The sequence below is a fragment of the Filicampus tigris genome, chromosome 2, assembly GCF_054856515.1.
Source record: "Filicampus tigris isolate MCC_2025a chromosome 2, RoL_Ftig_1.0, whole genome shotgun sequence".
NCBI classification, from domain to species: Eukaryota; Metazoa; Chordata; class Actinopteri; order Syngnathiformes; family Syngnathidae; genus Filicampus; species Filicampus tigris.
In genome coordinates this window covers 8,164,262-8,187,266 of record NC_141218.1, presented here as the reverse complement: position 1 = coordinate 8,187,266, position 23,005 = coordinate 8,164,262, and the positions used below count along the sequence as shown (strand labels likewise).

The window sequence follows — 23,005 nt, the reverse complement described above, 5'->3', positions numbered from 1 at the left end:
AAACACGTCACACGTCAATCTTAAATTAATTTAATCAATATTTACAGAACCAAGCAGTTGTGGAGAGGATTGATGGCGCTCTTGTTTTCTTCTTCCCTTTTGTGAAAAACAAAGAGCAGCAAAGGAAGCAAACCACAAAAAAAGACACATCAAGTTAAGTTTAGTAGTATGCAAACGCTTCCCACCAAAAAAAAAAAAAAAAAAAAAAAGAAACAGCAATCATTCCCTTCATTTTCCCCATAAAAGTAAAAGATTTGACACGATAAATGATTGTGTTTTACAAGTAGCGAGCTTGAGAGAGCAAAATAGCTTTGGACTGAGGTAATCACATCCTGATCCTAGTGCGTATAGAAAAGAAGCAAAGAAAAATAGATTTTCATCAACTGGATTCCCCCAAAAAGCTCAAGAAGGCGTCTAGATCGGCCGCGTTACCCTGTTTGCGAGCTTTTCAGGGCGGATGCCTGGAAACGAGCATGGACGTCCGACGACTTCCAAGAGGAGAACTTCTCTCTCTCCAAATAAGAGCAAGTTGACGAGAACGGTGAATGACAGGACGCCAAGAAGTACACTTGACTGGGACAGTTTAACAAGTCTACAAAAAAAAAAAAAACCTTCACGTCGCTTGCTGTCCAAAAACCGCCCTCAATCGTCACTAAAATGCATGTTGACATCTCTACTTATGCCCACTTCTACCTCTGAATATCACAATGCACAAACATATATATGAAAATTTTACCCACTATACAGATATGGCTTCACGCCCACCAAACCCATAATCCTGGGGCAATTGTTCTTTCAGAGGTGGAAATGGGCTTCAAGTAGCACTATCCACATGGAAGTTGGTGATTAATCACAGTATTCGGACATTAAGGAGCGTTAAGATTTTTTACATTAAGCATCTTAGATCAAGCAGTGGTCCCCAACCACCAGTTATCCTCACAATAGAAAGTAAAACTAAGATGTAAACAATGACTAAGGGTGCAGCTAAAGATGCGGATGAAGGTATTTTGACAAATGAAGTTTCTCACCATGGGTTGTGTGGCAATATCTCTAAAAATGATGTGGAGTGAATGAAGCCATTGCCCTCAAAAACAAGCAAGACTACATTCCTGTTAAATCGTTTGTACAAGTACCGCCCAAGAAACGATGTGGAAAGCATGACAATGCGAGCGGTGTTCAGCTGCAAGTAACTAGCCGTGCCGGTACAGGACCAAAGCAGCAATCAATCATGTCATCTTTTCATCATGCATGTTTGCAAGTAGCAGTGATGTTAAAACCATTAAGGATCATAACTTAAAAAATGGTTTAAATTGGAATAATTCATGAGGGGTCATTTTTTTTTGTAGTTCTGTGTTTTATACTGCTACATTTGTTGTACTGTTGATTTTCCTTTTCATTTGGTTGTGAAAATTGACTTCATGTTAATACAATATTTAAGTACTATCTAGTTAGCTTAATTTTTTTTGCACAGATGCATTAAAATAGGCAATTAAAAAAAAAAGAAAAGCCGTGATAACGACCGTCTCCACTCCAATGGTTACCGCCCACAAAAGAGATGTACTTGTATGAACCAGTCTGTGGTGCGAAAAAGGTTGGGGACCACTGTTTTAGACTGTCGCCTTTAGCACTTTGGCCTTTTGGGACTTTGTGATTGACGGGCTCACGAGAGCCATACCCTGTCAAGGTGACTGGAAACCAAAGCGTGGTTGGGGAGCCTCAAAACGACTTGGAGGCATCCCACGTGAAGCACGGGGGGGGGGGGGAATCAAGGCACACATTCGGACGACGCTCGAGCACCCGACGGGCTCGGTGGGGGTGTCGCCGATTTGCTTTTTGGCTCCGGAAACGACCGTTATTGCATCAAAGGACAGCAGGACTTCAAGTCACGGACATTTCTCCTGATGGACCAAATGCAAATCGGAAATAGCTGCGAAGACATTAGGAAAAGTGTCACTCGGAGAACACACGCAAATCTGAACATTAACATTAGCATAGCATCTCGAGCGAGGCTCTGTTAGGGCGGGTAAACGTCCAGATCGGATCTTGTACGATCGCTCGAGAGCCAAGAGAGGAAACGGCGACCGAACGGCCGAGCGAGATTCCAACGCTTGTCGTGACTCCATCTTTTCTTCTGCACCTCAACTCCGCGTGCTGACCCCGACTTGAAATGGTGTGTGGGTATTTTTAGTGTGTCTTCAGTCAGCACGCTGGCTTCATGACCTGTGTGTGTTTTCAAGCCCTTGGAATGAATGCCAGCAAACGTCTTTAAGGCGCGCGTGTGTGTGTGTGTGTGTGTGTGTGCGTGTGGGGAGGGGGGGGTGACAAGGCTGCATGGTGCCATATTGCATACATAATCACCTGCTCTATATAAAAAGTCCTGTTAGCGTTCTTTGTTAACACTGCACGGACACACCAGCAGTGAACAGCGTGTGTGTGTGCATGTGTGCCGCACCAGAGGGTGTCACTCAGAAGGGCGTGTGTAGGTGTGTGTACTGCTGCTGTGGCGTGGGCGACGACGCGGACGAAGACGATGTGTTGGCGCTGGAGCCGCTGTTGGCCATCCGCGCCGAAGGGGGCGCCGACGAGTCGGACAGCTGCAGCTCCTCCAGCTTCTTGATGTACTCGTCGCGGAGCGCCAGCAGCTCCAGGTAACGCTGCTCCACTGGACTCTGCTGTTGCCACACACACACACACACACGACAACACAAACGCACGCACAGCCAGACAGAAGAACATAAAACATGATGACATGCGACACACGCGCACATTTGAGTTATTGCTAGTTTTGTCTGGCGTGTGCGGGGGTTTTCCCCACCTGCTGTTGGATGCGTGGGTTCCAGCGTATGTAGTAGGTGACCCAGAGCTCCAGGTGGCGCATGCTGGCCACCGGATAGAGGACCCTGCCCGACTCGGGGGTGTAGAAAGGGTTCAAATAAACGTCCGGCTTACTGTTGACCAACGACCACAACGACACCGTCTTCTGCCGCAGGGCCTGCCGACGAAACACAGGCGCATGCTCGGTCAGCTGCTTTCGCGGGCCGTCGCTCACGCGAGCGCGCGTCCCCGCTCACATTCTGCTCTCGCGCGCTCTCGCAGTTGTAGAGGAAGGTCCCAAAGCGGCAGCTGTAAAGGTGGTCCAGGATGGTCAGCAGGAGGCGCTCGTTGAACTCAAAGGCTGTGGGGAACTGTGGGGACAGCAGGACCTATTATTATTTTTTTTTCTTCCAATAATATTTAAACTATATTCATCACTTCATATCGCTGGTGTCGGGTGGAATCCTTGCATCTTTGAAAGCATCACTTTCCAGGAAACAAAGCAAACCAAAAAAAAAAAAAAAAAATCATTAACACATTCCAGCCATTCAATCCCAGGAACTTATTTATATTTTTTTTCAAGTGTTTTCAAACATTAGGGTAAAAGTGGGTCTGAAAATGTCTGGCAGTGAACGAGTTAACGTTGCATCGTCCGAGAGCAAGCCATTTTCAACATTTTATACGAGTCAATCATTTGTATAAAATCACGTGGGAACTAACCAAGCATCTCACTTTGTGAAAAAAAGTAATTGACCAAATTTGAAGGTAGGAGTTTTTTGGCACAGCACCAGCAATATACCCACAGCTAAAAAGCAAAGCGTGGAGAGTCTGTGACCAAAAGAGACAATAGCTTTCACAACAAAAAACACATTTCCAGATACAAATTGAGACATAGAACACTCTACATATGTGTGTATTTTGCTTGCTCAATGAGACAGGTGTCAGTTGTACCTGCTTGGTCATCTGCCAGATGCAGTCCATGAACTGAACAAAGATGGGCGACCTGTCTTGATCGGCATGGTTCTTGTCACCGTGACCTATCCTCTGCACATACACAGATTTTTATGAAACCAAATGAACATCCACTGTGGCCCTCGGGACGGACGGCTTACAAAAAAAAAAAAAAGTTCCTTACAGACGCGAACTTGTGTCCAAAGCTGATCCACTCCTTCTCGATGAGCACCTGCAAGGACAAACGTGGGGTGCGTTTCATCGCCGCCGGCCGGTGACAAGAACGGGCCGGGCACGGCGCGCCGACTGACCTGCAGTCCCTTGAGCGTGCGGTAGTGGCTGTCTAGCATGAGCATGGCCAGAGACGTCAGCTGAGCCGTCCTATCCCAGCCGTCGCTGCAGTGGACCACCACCGAATTGCCGCTGGACACTTTGTCCGCCACTTGGATGGCTCCTGACAATACAAGCTACACACACACACCACAAAGTCAACCCGCCATCCCTGCTTCCAAAACAGGAGGACCATTCATTGAACAGTCTCGTAGTGACAATGCTTCAAACAGAAATACTGAATCGGAACAGACAATATCCTACTGCAGACATCTTTTGTCTTGCTGGAAATGAGCGGATTCATGGTTGATGAATTGTTGGCATTGGCTAGGATACCAGGAGACGGGTGATGAATTGGACAGTGATATCTTGACTTACGAGTCAGTCATTCCACCTTTTCCCATTTAAAGTCCAACACTCGGTCCTTTTTTTTGCTTTGCGTTGCAAGGCACAATTTGCCGCACAGGTGCAGTGCAGTTTTCGTCGACGACGGCGCAATGATTTCATTGACGTCCCTTTTTTTTTTTTTCCACGTGACTGTGGTGAGCAAAATATGTCCGAGTGTCCCATTGCATATAACCGTATAACAATGAAATTAAGTGCTTTGGTACACTTGTCACAGAAGTCTGAGCGGAACTGCTTTAAAGCGGAGCGTATCCAACTTCGAACAGCAACGTAGCAGGCAATTTCAAAAGTGGCTGGAGCGAAAATGATACACAATAACGCTACATTCTCATTCAGTCATTAAAGTGTTTTTTTAAATCACTTTAGGATTGCCAAAGGACAAAATACTGTAAGTTTGAACTGACAATTGTGTTTGAAATCGTCCCACTGAAAATGTTTTTAGACAAGAAAATACAGTTTGCTGCTATATCCAATGTGAATTTAAGACAAGGAAAAAAAAACCCACAGCCAACAGTACAGATTCTTGATTTTGGCCACTGCTCAGAAGAAAGATCAGAAAGCTGAATGACCTTGATGTGTTCTAGCCAGTGTGTGGACTCCAAACTGGACAGCCAGTGGGATTCCTCCACGGTGGGGTACACGATGTCTTTGAGCTTCTTCAGGGACTCCCTCATGACGTGGATGTTTTGGATGTCCAGGAAGACAAGCTCGGCGTTGTGGTACTCGTCACCTTCGTAGCCGCCTCCCGTGGCCTGCGAAAGGAGATGCCGGGGTCAAGAGGGGGGGCGGGGGAGGAGAGCAAAGACATTCGGGGGAAGCCGAGCAACCTTGTTGGCCACGGCGTTGACGTTGGGGCGAGCGTCGTAAATGGTGAGCTTGGCAGTGTCGTTGGCGTCCCTGATCAAGTCCAGGTAGCGCTCGTCGTCCTTGTTCCTTTTCCCCGACATGCCCACCAGCGGCTGGCTGCAGCGCGCGATCACTGCCTGGTTCTCGCGGTGGATCCAGGACAGGACCTGTGGCGGAGTCAGCAAACACAACATCAAGCGCTTAGTGCCGGGACATGCTCGGCCCGGCCCGGCCCGCCCGCCCGCCGCACGTCAACTCACAGGGATGCGGCATCTGGACCTGAAGGAAGCCACTCTCCTCAGGTCCTCCTCTTTAGACTTAAAGGGCACGGCAAGCACGGTGGGGTACGTGTCGCATAGCTCGTAGTTCTTGTTGATGAAAGTAATGCGCCACTTGTTGTTTGGTAAGCCCTGAAACACACACATACAATATCACACAATCTTTTTATTTTTATTTATTTATTTATTTTTTTTTAATTCCCCCTCTCCTGGCTTACCTGCCGCCTGAGCTCCTCAACGGGCCTGTAGACGCTCCAGCCATTCTCTTCGTACTTCTCCTGAGTCACGTATGCAAAAAGAGGCTGGACGGAGGACATAAAATCACCAAGAGTAATTGCATCAAGGAACAATGTCACTTAAGAAAAATGAAAGGAAGAGCGGGAGCTGCTTCAACTTGGGTTTCATGCTAAAAAAAGGAAAAAAAAAATCCAACTCAATCTCATTTTAGCGTTAACACTGAAAAAAAAGTTGTTGTTTTTTATTAGAAAAAAATCATATCTTTCATGCATTTTGCATGTAATATTGTGATAACTTCTGAAACTATTTTTAAAAATTCAAATTAAAAACATTTATATCAGTGCTGTCCTGTGAAAAACACATGTCCAATTTAAAAAAATAAATACAATTTTCACATTAATGTGATGTCTGTAACGCGGAAACACCATTCACGTAAAAATAAGAAAATAAAAAAAATGGACATAAATGTTTTACACATGAAAGTGACTATATCTAACATTAAACTTTTACAATTTTAAATTTTAAAAAAGTGACGCATTTGAACTTTTACAGTAAAAAAAAGATTTAAGTGTGATCTTGCTCAAGACACATTTATAATTTTAAATTAAAAAAACATTTTGAAAAATTTTGGATTTAAGATTTAAAAAACATTTTACAAAAAGAATAATCTTCAAACATTCAAATGAGTTCTTTACATTTAAAGAATAATCTGAAATATGTGAGATATCATGTAACATTCAAATTTGTTTACAATTTCAAATGCAAAAAAACATGACTAATTTTGATGACACATTTTTTAAAAATTTATTTAGAAAAAAAGTAATTTTTGTTCCAATTTTTAATTAAAAAACTTGAGGGCCATTTGCCCTTTTCTCGTAAACGTTTGCTAAAGGCTACGTTGAATTTTTTTTCTTCTTTTTTTAGAATATGCGGCGGGACGATGAACTCGCAGCAGGCCAGACTTTGGACATGACTGTGTTCTTACCAGGCTGTGCGAGACGGGGAAGGCATGTTTGAAGAGCAGCTCGAAGATATCTCGCCGGCTGTGGCCCTCCTGCTTCAGGGCAAACCTCAAGTTTCGCATGTCCTGACAGAAGAAGGAGACAACGAAAAAAGTTGGGAAAACACAGGTGGACCCAAACAGTGAGATAGCTGAGCGACAAGGACCTTGCAGGTAATGTCCAGGCCGTACGAGTTTTCTCCTCGACTTGACGCCCCGCCCATTTTCTCGACGCGACTGATGGCGCCAAGGGGAACATCCAGTGTCACCGCCACATCCTGGATGAAAAAAATAACAGTCAGCATATTTTTCCAATCATGAAGCCAAATGTCAAGCTTTTGAGTATTATGATACATTCGTTCTCAGTGTTCTTCATCCAGGCTACACTCATTCTATTTTCCAAGTAAACTTTGAAAGTGACAAAGGTTGAAGCAGTCACGCTTCACCTCTTATTTGGATAACTGTGCGAGTAGGTCTTCTTGTTTCCTCAAAGTGATGTTATGTGACATCGTGAAACAACTTCTGCTGTGAATTGGAACGCATAAATTAAACTGACTTGACAATGTGAGCTAGCTTACTGCATCCGAGCTCTTGAAGTAGAGTCGATAGTTCGTGATCAACACTTTGCCTTTGACGGCGCCGCTGAACGGACAGATGTAGATGATCTCCTTGTCTGCGCAGGAAAGAGGTGGTCAAAGAAAATGCAGATCAATGGTGAGCGCCAGTCTACCCTCACCTATGATTCTATCCTCTCCAGGCAGCAGGGTGACGTCGGCCAACAACTCCATCTTCAGAGACTCTCGGGAGGTCTACAGGGACAAACGCACACATTTTATTTCTTATTCCTTCACTATCGGTGACCACTAAGGGTCTCACTCACGCTGGAGATGTGCGCGTCCAAGACGCTGGAGTTGTAGACGGAGACCGGTGAGGCCATCATTCACTTTTCCACAGGCTGAAGGTCACGAAGACACGCAGAAAGCATCAGGGAGTCTTTCCCAACCTTTCTTGATCTGAGGGACATATTTTATATTTAGTTGTTGTACACTGTTTGGGAATCAGTGGCATAAGGGACATAATGTACATGTGAGGCTTCGATATTTTCATATGGCATTTTTGACCTTACACTCATACATTGCCTTTGACATTAGGCTTAATATATACATTGCCGTCAAATGCCCAAACCGGACCAACAGTGACCGTGAAGCAGACTTAACCACCAAAACTACAGGAGCCATTGCCCGCGGTGGACTTTATCATGAATGCATGTGCAGTACGTATGGCGGTGAGGAGCATTTGTTCACTTTCACATAAAGGACTTGCCTGCCTCCAGTGCAAAACAACAGCAGAGGCTGGCAAACCCAACTGCGCATGTGCTCTCATTTATTTACAGTGCAGTCATGAATGTACTTACTATGACGTTTGAGCAAACTAAGACTATAGTCAGTGAAAGAGATTTCGTAGAAAGATTGCCAGAACGCAAACTGATACATAGCCTTATATGGGAAACGCAGCCATATGATGATTGTATTGGTAAAATAATAAGAAAAAGTGCACACAACAACTGGGAGGCCCGCGGTGCAGTGAGCGTTCGATAGCTAAACGTGCTTTCTGATAAGCTTCGACATCACGACTGAAAGTGCGACTCGCGGACTTTGGTCACGACTGCAGCAGGAAGGCGAGTTTTCGAGAAGCGCCCGCAGTCAACTTTTCCAACTTGTTCCTTCCAGCAGCAGCTGAGGAGGACTTCACCAGGAAATAGCCGAGGCCCAGGCGCCCAGCAAACCTCGTTCCCCGCAAAACGCTCGGCACTTCTCGCACACACTCGGCTCGAACGTCGGCCAAAGTCTCCCGAACGACCCCCGAGACGCAGTCAGCAGCTCGCGTCGCGATTTAACGTGTAGACTTACCCGCAAAGCGCGATTCTCCCGTGGGGGAACGTCGAGCTGTTCGCCGCCAGGAACTTTCTTCAGCCCACCGACGTCATGTGCCGGCCTGTCATGGCGCCCATTGGCTGCTTGTCAAATCGGTCCTCGTGAGGGATGCTGGGAAATGGCGTTCCGGCGCCATTCTCATTTCCTCCATTTCCGGCTGTGGGAGCAATGGTCCGGATGTGACAACCGGAGATATCTCCATGGTTACAAATGAAACGACAGCGACAAGAAGGAAGATAAGAAGTACAGTTGTTTTGGCTCACTTAGCTCTTTCGTAGTCGTACTGTTGGAATGTGTAGCGAGTGTCAGCCATCACCTACATAGTGCCAACAATGTGTCCCACAATGCATCTCGAAAAGTAGTCAAAAACGTAAGGATAAAAATCCCTCCACAGTAGTCCCTCTTCATATAGCAGTTTGCTTTATGCCGTTTCACTGTCACACAGATTCTTAATTTTATATTGTAGAGTTTTCACTATATTGTACGGTTTTGCGGTGATTCGTTTTCCACACTGGACTGTGACTGCAGACTTGTCTAACAATAAGCGTGAGCCAGGAGGAAAGAGTGAATAAAGACAGAATGTCCAAAGTTTGGGATCATTTCACAATTCAAAAGAGCAGCTGAAGTGCTAACTGGCTTATACAACTGCATGTCTATGCCAACGTAAATGTTGTTAGCTCATTTAAGATAGCCTAGCCACTAGTTTGAACCAATTGCAATCAAGAATTGACACAGCCGCCTGTGCTCTTTCAAGGCAACGTTTAGCTATTGAATAAACGGTCAAAAAAACAAAAAAACACATAAAGAATTATTCATGAACTGCCGACGAACACAACTTTCGCCGAGTAACTGCAATTTAACAGCCCTGAACCAACAACAGCCAACTCCACAGTCTACAGTACACGTTCATTTGCCGACTCCCATGTCACTCACCAGGCCAGGCCCCGCCTTTTAAAGCCACACACATTGAAAGTCATATTACATGAGTGTAGAATAGAATGTGAGGATGGCAAACCCTATTGGATAAGTGCATTAGCTGCACCTCAAATGCATTTTTTTTATTAAACATAAATCTTTGAAATATATATAAATAATAAAGACATGGTCACCCGGTCGCTGATTTTGACCCCGTGGGAGCTTTTGGAAAAGGAACTTCTGTAGGATGATTTGGGAGTCTGGTATGATGAATGATTCTGAACGCAGGACGACGTTCGAAATACTTCACTCATTCCCGACTACAAACGGATTTTTAGTGGAGGAACTATCTATGTCTCCTTTATACAAATCCCTGTGTAGTGGTAGTGGTGATGGAATACAGGGAATGAGTGTGACTTGTTTGCATTTGCTTGTCAGTAACGGGAAGAGTGCTAATGAAACAAATGACTTTTCCAATTGATTTGTGCACAACAGCCTGATTACACACGTTGACAAGAACATATTGACACCACAATACATTGCCAAACGCACGCGAGCACATGCACACGCGAGTTTTGGAGCCTGGCAATGGCTCGGGACTGACAATGACATTTTCAAGCATTCCGACGGTGTCGATAAATTGTTTGTTTTCATGCATCACGAAGTCCAAACCAACATGCTAATCTCAACTTTGTCTCTATTATTTGTAATGTTTTTAGAAAAAGCATATTGTCTTGTTTCAATAAATTGCTACGTGTCTAGATATGGCTATGTATTGTTATGATTAGAAATGCAAATTTTAAGCAAAATTTAATTTATTAAATTCAGTCATTAAAATATATATTGTATATATATTTAGACTTTAAAAATGATAATTTTGTGTACAAACCACCAACTCGTGTAGCTGTTCATATAGTCAGGAAAAGAGAGAAGTGGAAAGTATAATATTTTTGACAGCAATGTATAATGCTACAGTGATGACTAATAGACCCAATACTGTAGTTTTGCGTACAGTATTATAAGGCCAAATTTTCTTATCCCTCTTCCCTTTCCCCTAAGAACTAGTTAACATTTGGACCACTAATGTCATTTTTGCTTGTCTCTTTTTTCGAAAAATAGTAGCTAGAGGGCTCTGAAAAGTTGCTAAATATAGCAAAGATGCTGCTAAGTTCGCAACACTGCTGAAAAGTTGCTAAATATAGCAAAGATGTCGCTAAGTTCGCAACACTGTCGTAGCTCTTCCTTGCTACCTCGCTTGCAGTAGCTTTCCACAGGTATGCAAATAAAATAGAAGCATGACTTTTCAAAATAAAATCACCAGATATTTTACTGTTTACTTTGACTTCATGGACACTGTGAAGACCGGACAGAGACTGTGAGTGGGCCGGATTTGGCCCCTGTGCCGTATTTTGCCTAGGTTCTTTTTTAGTGCCAAATGAGCTGTCCTTTTTTCCTGTATTGTGATGAGATTCTGAAGAGAAAGCGCGGCACTCTTGATTTGTGTGCACGCCTGAGAACAAAGCCAAATTACGTGCACTGAGTTCATTTACTTCAGGAGTTTCATTGAATAGTGAGTCACACACATTCATTTTTTCCAAGTAAAACAATTTTCCTTGCATCTTGCATCATATAGGTTACTCATTTCTTGAGAGAGTGATTTTGTCACCTTCAATCATGATTTGTTTGAAAAAAAAAAAAAAAACACATGCATGCTGCTATTGTAAAGGCATAATGAAGTAAATGTTAGATTTTATTTAGCCGGCCAACATTAACGCAGGAAATTTAGTTCCGTTTCACTTAATTGATCTGAAAAGGCTTATTTATTTACACTAGAATTATTTCAGTTCTTGAGCCATTTTTGTTAGTCGGCGCGATGCGAGGCGTTTCGAACGTGAAACTAATGTCTGGGTTCAATAAAGGGGGTGAAAAAGGCTCCTTTGGTGGGATTGTAAAACGGGGAGTTGGATGAGGAGTTTGTTGGCTCGCTCCTTGGCATTCCGTGCACATGCAGTATAGGAAGAGGAGGTTGCACGCAGGGGGGGGGGGATTCTGGCCCGCTCCAGTGAGTCCAGTTGGCTCCTCCAGTTGGCTCGACGCGGACAACTGGTAGGGGCGGGGCTAGAGTGCCTGGATCAACCGCGGAGTACGTCGCTCGTCGTCTCTTCATCAGCGGAAGCACCTTCCACCATCCGCGACCTCCAGCATCCAAGGACGCCCGCCACAGCACGGCACGGCTCGGTTCGGCTTGGCACGGCACAGCACCCAGCCTCATCCTTCGGTAAGAGCCGGACGGCCGCTAAGGTTCATCTCAGCGGAAAAAAACGTCGCCCGTCGATCGCGGTGCGTCCGAGGAGGCCCCCGGCCGGCCGGTGGCCGAGGCGCCCGGTAGCTGGCAGCCGGCCGGCGGGCAGGGAAGCAGCTCGCGTCCTATTTGCGAAACAGTTTGTCGGATTTATGCGCAGCTCCATCGTTGGACATGGCGTCGGATGCTCTGGAATCCCCCCCTACCCCCACCCCCACACGAAGCTGGCATATTTCAATGCTCTGACGACATATTCGACAGAGGTTGTTAGTGGAGGAGCCCCGGTGATGCTGCTGAGGCTGCTGATGCGCTCATGTGCGGAATCAACGCTTCAATTGCTCCTGGAAAAACACCATTGTCACTTTGGATCCTGCTTCCCAATATTCGGGATGAATGGCCTGGTTATTTGCACTATTTCGAATTTGCTTCAAATTTCCAGATGGCATGAAGTAAAGGGGCTTGTGCAGGAAAAATGCTGATGAAGCAAAAGGCTGTATTGACGTTTGGGGGGGGGGGGCAAAACGATTGAAAAAATCATTGATGGCACGTATGTTCTTACGCCTCCGTCAATTTCAGATTGACGCACATGGACATAACATTAGGTAATTTACCACACATCTCTGCCGTTGTGTTCTTTCCACACTTAAATGATAAATGAGCGTGCCCGCCATCACATTCCATCTCATGTAACTCAATCGCCAAAGGCTCTTGATGACATACACGAGCCACGATCTTCCACATCGCAGTATGCAACGTGAAGCAGTGCCATCGTGTTCTCCGTCACTTGTTCTATTCGGGAAGACGCATTCGTCAAAATGGCAATTAGGACAGCAGCATGTCCTGGTATAGGCGATCACTGGAAATGTCCACTGGATAACAGAAAGCAAATGTAGCTGGATGTATGACAGAAACATGGTAACCCAAGGGGGCCCAGAGAGACGTCTGACATCGGCCCATATAAATGACAACGACGGCACTGCCGCATCAACAACGTCAGGAGGTCCCGGCGTGGGGCGATTGTTACAAGCGATTGCGAGAGACGGCTGATACTGGTCCAATCAACAACATGCGGTTTTATTTTCGGGGTCGAGAAACACCCTTGTTGGAGGACATACAATTTATGAAAAATTATCAATCCCTTTTCCAGTAATCACAGGGCACTAAAACAATAATTCAGGCCATTGTGACGATTCCACATCACTGCAGACCAAAAAAAAAACGCCTTTTTTTTTTTTGCAATGCCTTTCTATTGAGAAAATATGTTTAAAATTTGCGAACAACCAGACAAAATCTATATGTTCATCTTTTCAAGGACTCATCCAAAAACGCATGAAAGTGGCCTAAAAATGCAAGATATGATAGATAGATAGATATGCCTTCCGAATTTCATTTTTCCAAGTCTCACTGGATTTTGGGGCTGAAAAAATATACATCAGAAATGTCACATTATACAAATGTCACGATACGATAATATCACAATATGAACCTCACGATACGGTACTGTGTACTGATCACGATATTGTGGGGAGGTTGGCGATATATGAAAAGCTCACGATACTGTATAAAAGCTTACAATATTGTTAAAAAAAAAAAAAGTTTTTGTACATAATAACAGCATTCACGAAGAAATAGGCTTGGCCAGTTGGCCTATTGGCGATTAGCATGGGCCTTAAATGTACAGTAGTTGCATCAAATTAAATTGCACTATTAAACTAACCACCAGAGGGTACTGTAACTGCACAAATAGAAAACAACTTGGGCTTTTAAACAGATTTGCTGCTATTAGTATCGTGACATGACGACGACGATATATTCTGGCAATTTTCATTTCGCGATATCACGATATTGACGATATTGCGACATCCCTAATATATATTTGTAGTTTAATTCCAGGATAAGTTTCCAACAAATCCAATTTGATGTTGTTCCTCTGGCGTACATGTGGTTGAAATTTGCTAGCAATCGAGAAAAAATCCATTGGTTAAGTTTTCTGTTGAAGGAAAAGGCCAAAATGACCTTCAAAATGGCAGACTGCCTGTCTTTGCGGGCATCTTGAGACTTTTTTTGGTCTCTACTCATGACAGACACGATGGCCAAATATCATGTCGCAAATTCAAAAGGATTGTCAGATTCATCAATTAGACATTTCATAACACAACACCGATGAAGAGGAAAGACACTAAATTCCTTGTTACCAGCTCACGGGTGTTTCCAACCTAAGGGGCGGGGGATTCATGCAAGCCGTTGTAAACACGTGAACTTGTTTCTCTATGTGTGTGCATGTGGGTGAATGAAAGATTACTGTGTACATGTGTTAAAAAGGCGTTAACTGCATTACATTGGAAAAATATTTAGTCCCAACAATTTCCTGGAACATATGAGAGGCATTACTTCAGCTGAAAAAGATAAAAACGGTCGAGGCTCTCGTGAGGTCCCCCTACTTCATCTTACAGTTTCCCTTCCTCTTTTCACACTTTCTCTTCAATTGGAAAGCAGAAGCAATTTCTTCATTGCAAGCACACACAAAAGCGAAAGCAATATTCTTCATTACAGGGCAAAAACACATCGTTCTTATATTTGGTTTACAATATACATATATATATATATATATATATATATATATATATATATATATATATATATACCGTTACACCCCTAATATATATATTATACATAAATATATATATTAGGGGTGTAACGGTACGCTAAATCACATTTCGGTTCGGTTCGTTTTTTTGGAAACTTCGGTTCGGTATATTTTCGGTACAAAAAACAAACAGATTTTTAAAAAAATATATGTTTATTTTGAAAAGATGACAAGTAAATGGTACATTTTTTAGAAAAAATAAATAAAAGCGAACCATTCGGGTGATATTCTAAGAAATTACACCAGAATAAAAAATACACTAACAATAAAGATCTCTTAGTTTGATAAATTATTAAAACACTGAAATCTTTAAACACTCAGCAGCAAAAGCCTTTGACAACCTAAGTATTCAAGTTAAAGACAAGTTGTCATTACAGTACATGTATACACTTTTTGTGATAAAAAAAAAAAAAAACATACAATAACAGTTACAATTATTGCTAACTATATTAAAACTCTTTTTATAATAATTAAAAAAAAAAAAGTCTTTATGAAATTGTATACACGTTTTAGTCATTGAAATCTTTGAATGTTCAACAGCATATTGTAACGAATTGGGTTATCCGTGTTGTGGTCGGATTTGTGCGTTGCTGAGTTGTGATGTTTCCGAGGTTCATGAGTGCATCGTATATGTTCATTTAGCATAATCAGCAAATGTGTGATAACTATTTCATAATTAGTCCTTCAAGGATTTTTGGGGCTGAATTTTCCCATTTCCACGAGCTGAGTAGTTACCGTTTCGTGTTGAATGTCTCATCTTCAAACTTTGCTGCCATAGCCCGCCCACTCACCTCAAGACTTTCACAATTTAACCTCGGCCGCCACGTTTATTGCTTCAAATTTGAATTATGTTCCCAACATTTAAACCGAGCTCACAACAGCCCTGGATTAGGTCAGGATCAGCGTGGACGAGTACAATGGCGGGGCCAGCGCAAAGTCCAAAGTCATTCCAAACATGGGGCCTCCTCTTCTCCCCACAATGAGAATGAAGTCAAAGCATAAACCGAAACGGACCTCGACTCCATCGTGTCCGTTTGGCGCCTTAGCTCCAAAAAGGATGCACGCGGTTTTGATTCAAAGCTGCGGGTTCCGTGCCTGCCATCGGCACCTTGAAGTGATGACGCGAAGAGGACACCTTCCCTCAAAGTGCTGGACCGCAACAAACGGGTGACCAGCGCTCTCTCGAATGAAGGAGGAGAGGGAGCGAGAGCGAGAGAGGGAGAAGTGCGATGTGATCTGATGCCTTTTGACAGTTTGGTATTTGGGATTGAAAGAGTGTATTAATCATGGAACGGAGGGGGAAAATAGGCAAGCACAACATGACGCTGCCCTTTCATAAACACATTTCTTCCAGCTGTCATCACGCAGTTCCAGTGCAAAAGTCCCGACAAAGAGTCCAAACTCAAAAGACATTGAGCAAATGAAAATCAGCCAGCACGAGATGGGAGCTCGTTGCCAATTTGCAAAGCATTTATTGGCTTTTATACTTCATTTTAAAGGGACATTTACATGGACTGGATTATCGATTAATTTAATCTTATCATCATTGAAATTGAAATATGTGCTTTTCTTTCAAAGAAAAGGACAATACCGTTATTAGCGCCTTTAATCTCAGTTTGACGTAGGTTATCCAAAAGTAAATTTGGCTTGTTTTTTAGCCGACGAATAAAATCATCTGAACATGAGGAAGGGCCTGCGAACCTCCCTATGAGAAAAAAGGCCAAACTATGTCAGTGTTGTGTATTGGCGCTGGGACCCTTTTGGATGACACATCTGATTTGGAAGGACAATTCAGGACATGGTTTTGGCTTGAAGTCAAACAATTTGGTGGTCAAGGATTGGATAATGAAAGGGCTCATAGCTTGGGAGCGACAATGCCTTGTTAAGAGGAGACCACGAAGTTTGGACACAAGAGTGCAGACAGCCCGTCATCTTTTTCTATCCCAAATTCAACGCCATGGGGGCCCTTTTAGATCTTATTTTGTCATTTATTCCACTCAGCAAAGCAATACAAGCAGCATTAGCAGCGGGATAATCCCCCCCGCCCCCACTCGACACCCTCCTCTCCCCACTTTGACCCTGGTTTGATAACGAGACATTTGGGCCCACGGCGTTCTGCCTGCTTTGTCCTCAACACGCCAGGAAATCATTCAGAGTCCCCAAATACTGTATATATTGCCATTACCTCATCATCAGAATAAGTTGTCTTTTCCGCTAATATATTAGGATTGGGTTTTGCGTGAAATCTGCATTTTCCTGCCCATCATATGCCGTGTACATGAATCATCCAAGCTCTGGTATATATGCATATATGCATTTTGCGTCAGGAAAGCCGCAAAGCTGCTCAACGCTTACACTGGTGCAGGTAAGGCCATCCACTTTCACGACACATGGTGCGTACAAGTGCGTAGTGTGTGGAGGATAACGCTGGATTTTACCTTGCAGAGGGACAAGACGCAAGACTTGGGGCACGGGCAACGTCGGCGGCAGCTGCAGCGTTCTGCGGACGAAGAGGAAATCGTTCTTTAGCAAGCGGATGTACTCTAAGCCTGCGCTGGGTCTTCGTTCGTTGATTTCTATGCTTGGCAGCCACCAAAAGCAAAGCTGATTGAACACCTTTTGATTGTGATGATTGTGTGTGTGTGTGTGTGTGTGTGTGTGTGTGTGTGTGTGTGTGTGTGTGTGTGTGTGTGTGTGTTGGGTAACATTATTTGTACCCCGGGCTGAAATTTGGTTGTAGTGAGTTGGCCACTCACACATCATTTAAATCAACAGTAAAAGACAATTAAAAAAAAACAACAAAAAAAACATGGCCATAACAAAAATTGAATGAAAATCTCAAGATCCCGTTGAGAATAAAAGCTATCATGACCAATGCGTAATCTAAGTCAGAATTAATGTCGAAATAAATCAATTACGGAGGCCGTACACTTCAAAGCCAAACACCGGCTGAATTAATACTGTACGTTGTTGAAAGTTGTTGATGGCTGAGGGAGCAAAAGCGCCGCTGAATTACTGCAGTTTTACAGAGCGGCATGTACTGTACTCGCGGCCCGATGGAAGAGGCTGATATCGGCCGTGTTGCCATCTTAGCCTCTGGCATTCCTTGTTCACCACGGCTGTCACTTTTTTTTGGTTTGAGGGACTTCTGATTGCCAAGGGATCGGTTGCTGAGTGTGTATGCGCGTGCGAGGCATCATCATCCGGGCCCGTCCGACTCAAAACTACTCAAACGGCAGAAGAGCCCGCTCGGCCATTCGGCATGACATAGGCATGTACGTATGACGTTATATGTTGGAGTCACATGCGCGAGATGGCCGACGACGCCCGCGCATCTTATCTCAACTCATCATGTTGCGGTGCCTGTGTGTGTGCGTGTGTGTGTATATGTGTGTGTCAATGTTCCAAGTTTAGGGCTGCATGACAGCGTTATGTGCAAGGGTTAGCAACAGCGTGGAGCCTTTGGATGGGCGCGGGATCCGCCATGACTCCTTTTTGGTGTCCCATGTTCTCAGCGCCTTCCGGACAGGATAATCCGAACCCCGAACACGGTGTGTTCCTTCTCACTTTTGCTCCGGGTGTTTGGCGAGGCAAAATTAAAAGGCATTTTGTGCCTTATTTGGCCTGTGACGTCGAAAAAAAAAAAAGAAGACATGTAGCCTATTGGCGAATGTTGCATCGATTGATGTCAAAAGCGACTCGCTGTAGCGATGAAGGCTAAATTGCACTACAATTTTGAGTTTTCGTTCCCATATGTCAGATTTTGATATCGATTTTTTTCCCCATCTCAAGCTAAACGTAACAGTCTTTAGTAGATGTCCTGCTTTTGGTTTGTGTGGGAGCAAAAAGGATGTACTGTAGTGTACATCCAGCCCAAATGTCTTCGGTGTGGTCAAAAGGGGGAAGCCGGCTTGTGAATTGGACGCACGATTTGTGGACCGGGCAGTTTGCCTAACATGCGAAACGGACACGGTGCCGGCTACCGCGGTCCGCGATGTGGGAGACCTCGTCGACATGTTGTCCTTGAACATCTTTCTTCCGCTCACTGTGTTCTCAGGCCTTCACCGGACCCTCCGCTTCGTCCTTTTCCCGAAGAGAGGAACGGAGTGATTTATTGCCGTTGTCTTTGGACAATGGCCCACTCTAAAGCTCTCTGTGGCCTCCGTCTTGTCGGGACTGTTGATTTACAAATCCGTGTATAGTGTTTGGCCCATTGGCCCGCTGATCTAATTGTGTTGGTTGCCATGAACAAAAGTGGAATGCAAACCTTTCTTGTCGGCACCGGCTGTCGTCATATTCGGAATACGTAACAAGCCTAACATCGCCATCAACAATTGGATGTACACTTATCGAGATTGTATGCCCAGTTCTTACCTGTTACATTTCTTCTAATACTAATGTATCACGTGATGTATTTTAACCTCATTAAAAACACGTCTTTTAGCGATTATTTTTGTCTGTTTGGTTTCTTTTTGTTGTGAGCCTTTCATTGGGTCAGCATTTCGGCTCCTCGCCTTGTTTTTCCCTGATTTGTGGAGCGAGGGGGAAGCGTTAAAATGCCGGGGTGTAGGAGACAACGCAGGAGGTGTTGTGGGTTGTTGTCGTTGCCGCCGTTTCTCTGAAACATTCAATCCAACACCGAGCTTGTCCCTCCGCTTGCTGTTTCATCAGTTGTTTCATGATGAAGATCGACAGCAGCCTGAGCGCGCCGCAGTTGCCAGAGACGCTGTCCCAGGCCGGCCTTCAGTTCACCGTGGCCACCGAGGAGGACTTTGACGACATTATGGCCATGAGCCAGGACATCTACGGAGGCCTGGACTACCTGCCCACCAGGTACAGCAGCTGGCTGCAGGAAACCAACCGCACAGTCATCCTGGCACGCAAACAGGGAAAAGTGGTACGTTATACTCGCCGGGCCGCTTTCCCCCCCGACTTATGTGAAACTAGTCCCTGGTAGGATTTGGGAAATATTAGCTTTTCATTGTTTTTCTTAATATCACTGATGGTGAACGGCTGTTTTTGATGTGTTTCGTTTCATGATTGTGCTGTTAGAAAATGCCTTAGTTGAATTTGAATACCATTAAAAAAAGGTAGCATCTAAATGGTTCAACAAAAAAAAAAGGGGGCTTCAATTACTCGTGGGGACTCATCAGGGAAACATGGTATTTGAATTTTTTTTTTATATCTACTATATCACACGTGTAGGAGATGTTTTATTGTGGCATATCCCAAATATGGCAACGGTGTTTATTTGGATTCGAAGGATAATTTGAATTTTTCTGTTATGACCCCAAAGCCCTAAAATAACCCACAGCGTGGCTCCTCTCGTTGGGAACGATTTTATTATCTTCCCAATAGATCGGCCTGGAGTCGGTATGCGTCATCGACGAAGGCGAGACCATGCTGGTGGAGGGCCTACGCGTGGCCCCCCAGGAAAGGGGCAAGGGCGTGGCGGGAGTCCTGTTGCGCTTTTGCTCTCAGCTGGTCAAGTCCAAATACCCCGAGGTGAAAGTCAGCCGCCTGACTCGCGACGATCAGCTGGGTCCCAAGGATTTCCAGAAGTATCGCATCATAACCAAGCAGGTAGAGCGACTGCTGATCCACATGATCCCATCCAGTTTGGAGGCCAGCGTGGCTTTCCTCTCCGCAGGGCATCCTACTGGTGCGCTTCCGAGCCGAGGACCTCAAGCGCCGACTTTCGGACCTCGGCTGCTGGGAAACCCAGCCGGCGTCCGCCTCGTTCCCAAAGGCTCCTCCTATACGCCTGGATCAAGTCGCCGTCCGTCGGCTCTTTCTCACGAGCGACCTGATGCGGGGGGTCCTCCCAAATGCCACCATCATTCAAGACTGGCAGCCTTTCAAGCCCGTGCCCGGTAACATGGCCATCCTGATGAAGAAGGATATTGACTGGATGGTGGACGACGCCTCAAAGCCAAGCGTGGGAAGCCTGTGTACCTTCCCCTTTCGGGTCCCCATTGGAGAAGACTGGTATGCAGCTTTTCAAAGCAGCGCTCTATCAACGCCGCGGTTAAGTCCACTGACTACTGCATTGTTTCCCACCAGGTACTACCTGAACATCGACATGTTCGGCAAAGACCTGGATCTGGTTCGCCAGCAGTTCTTGAGCCACCTGCAGCGCCACACGGCCACTTTGAAGGGTCACGTCATGTGCCAGATGTTCCTGGACCCGCCCCTGTGGAAACCCATGGCCGACTTTTGCCGCCATGCCCTGAGCGTGGAGCTGGTGAAGGAGTACACGGAGCAATGCGTGGTGGAGTCTGACGTCATGTAGTCGAGAATGGCGAGGGAACGGACACGGACGGATTGTGGTGTCGAGGGGATGGAAACCAAACCGACTAACTCTAACTAGATAAGAACCACAAGTCTACGCCCCCTCATGTGTCGATAAGCAGTATTTGATGTTTTTATTTTCATTTCGGAGCGAGTGGATGACTGAGCGGTTGATTGTTTTTGTCATATTCCAGACACAGTCCAGCGCAAGCCCATGAGCTCACATTCAGGTTGAGAGTCATGCATCGCACGGTACAGTGGAGGCCCGGACGGCCTCTCCCAATCAGTGCAATCGGCACACAACTCCGAAGGCACTTTAAATTCCCTTTTAAGAGAATCAGAGATCAAAATGACATTCATTATCAGCTGCTTAACTGCTCTTAACTGTAAATGCTGTAAACACAATTACTAATTCACTAGTTTTGCCAACTGCAAAAAAACAAAACAACAACAACAAAAAATCAGCTGTGTAAAATGTGTTTTTGTTTGTAGGTGGCTAATCTAAAGCCAAACTAAATGCTTGAAAAGTGTGGTAGGATAAAGGATGATGTTAAAGTTACTAATACCTCATGTGGGTTGTTTCACAAGCACCCTGACAACAATAATGGCATTTGGATACTGAAGAATGGAAATACCGGAAGAATTATTGGTCGTGTAGTTCAGCCTAATGTTTCAAGTATAATGCAAGACACACTGTTAAAACACAGGACCGCAGAGGTCACGGAAATAGAAATATTTTCAAAATTTTTCTTTTGATCTCTTACCTCTGGTCAGAAAGTGTAAATGACTTAAGCCGCTGGCCTGGTTTAGGATGAATTGACAAACACGCAGTGTTGTCGCCGTCTAACCGAAGCTCTGCAGTCCACTCCATGCTTTTCATTGCAAGGGTCAAAATTATATTTTTAGAGTATTTGAAGTCATACAAATGTAAAAATTGACATTCATTCATTCTGTCATTCAGGGAGCCTCACAAGTCGAACTTTAGTTTTAACCAAAGAAGGTCACAAATCATCTGAAGAGCTTACCCGAAGACATGGACGCGAGATCCGGGGTCACCAACATGGTCGCTCCAAAGCGCCACGTGAATAACCCCCCGGCCTGTTCTAAAGATAGCTCTACTAGTGATGAGGCATTGTGACTTCCGAGGAATGTTGTATAAGTCGTCATTTGGAAAAATGTACAAACTTGCAGAGATGTGTTGAAGTGCTGCGTATTGATCCGTTTCCTACCTTTTTAAATCATTGTTGATAATGATTGTGAGCAAGTGCCATACTCATACAAAATATTTTCTCAATCCTAATTAAATATGAAACTCAGCAGAAAGGTGTCATGTTGCATCCGCAAACACTGACACTTTTTGTATGTCCAAACAGCACTTTGCTCAATCTAATAATTGGACACACTGACTATTTAGCTGGACTCTGTGTATGTGTGTATAACCAAGCCATTGCATTGTCGTGCACTTTAGTAGTCAGTGGCAATAATGTTGGAGTAGCAACCTTACCTTCAACTTGTCATCAAGCAGCAGGGCAGACGAATCCTAAAGAAAAACAAGACAAGGATTTCGTCATGACTGATGCGCGTACTGTACATCATACGTAAATGCTACGTACTGTCTATTTTTGGAAGCACATTTTTAACAAGACCATACTGTCTAACAGACTGGCAAAAATGACATGCAAACTACGAAAACTGTTTAGAACCTAGTGAACATAGTCCTGTGTGTACTTGTGTATTTTAGTGATCTTGTGGACGATGCCTTGCAAAAGTGTGCGTTGGGAAGGGGCGTGGCCATGAACAAAGCTTCATTCCTTATTTAGGTGTTTGTAAAGATGACTAATGTGTCTGTGTTTTCTTTCAACATTACATTCAAACTGCTGATATAGCCACCACCAGCATCACCATGTTCATGGCTCAATGCTGCTCAAGTTAACCATCACTTTAGTTTGATAGACTCATGTATTTTTGATAGCCTAATGGACCTATATTTGGATTTTGGTTCATGTTCAAACTTCCTGTCTTGAAATAAAACTCCGTCTGATCCTTTTTAGTGTG

The 23,005-nt window shown here is 44.5% G+C and overlaps 2 protein-coding genes across 7 annotated transcripts; one reads left to right on the top strand and one right to left on the bottom strand.

Annotated features, from left to right (window-relative positions):
* Positions 1-14: 14 nt before the first annotated feature.
* Positions 15-8,931, bottom strand: mtm1 (myotubularin 1). Of its 2 annotated transcripts, none has more exons than XM_086023362.1 (16): positions 8,772-8,931; positions 7,742-7,874; positions 7,598-7,670; positions 7,440-7,534; positions 7,029-7,139; positions 6,847-6,948; positions 5,843-5,926; positions 5,607-5,756; positions 5,328-5,513; positions 5,070-5,252; positions 4,077-4,232; positions 3,950-3,997; positions 3,766-3,858; positions 3,072-3,185; positions 2,816-2,992; positions 15-2,672 (listed from the first exon to the last, which is right to left on the bottom strand). In XM_086023362.1, the coding sequence occupies exons 2-16, from the start codon at positions 7,799-7,801 to the stop codon at positions 2,466-2,468; spliced, it is 1,839 nt and encodes a 612-aa protein (XP_085879488.1). In that variant the 5' UTR covers positions 7,802-7,874; positions 8,772-8,931; the 3' UTR covers positions 15-2,465. The 2 variants fall into 2 exon arrangements, with proteins under 2 accessions (XP_085879488.1, XP_085879489.1); XM_086023363.1 differs by having other exon boundaries at positions 15-2,669.
* Positions 8,932-11,769: 2,838 nt separating this feature from the next.
* nat16 (N-acetyltransferase 16) lies at positions 11,770-23,000 on the top strand. Of its 5 annotated transcripts, none has more exons than XM_086013512.1 (7): positions 11,770-11,988; positions 17,802-17,934; positions 18,074-18,210; positions 19,331-19,556; positions 20,018-20,242; positions 20,310-20,647; positions 20,723-23,000. In XM_086013512.1, the coding sequence occupies exons 4-7, from the start codon at positions 19,338-19,340 to the stop codon at positions 20,949-20,951; spliced, it is 1,011 nt and encodes a 336-aa protein (XP_085869638.1). In that variant the 5' UTR covers positions 11,770-11,988; positions 17,802-17,934; positions 18,074-18,210; positions 19,331-19,337; the 3' UTR covers positions 20,952-23,000. The 5 variants fall into 5 exon arrangements, with proteins under 5 accessions (XP_085869638.1, XP_085869605.1, XP_085869629.1 ...); XM_086013503.1 differs by lacking the exon at positions 11,770-11,988 and adding an exon at positions 14,723-17,024 and having other exon boundaries at positions 17,105-17,934; XM_086013488.1 differs by lacking the exon at positions 11,770-11,988 and having other exon boundaries at positions 14,723-17,934.
* Positions 23,001-23,005: the final 5 nt, after the last annotated feature.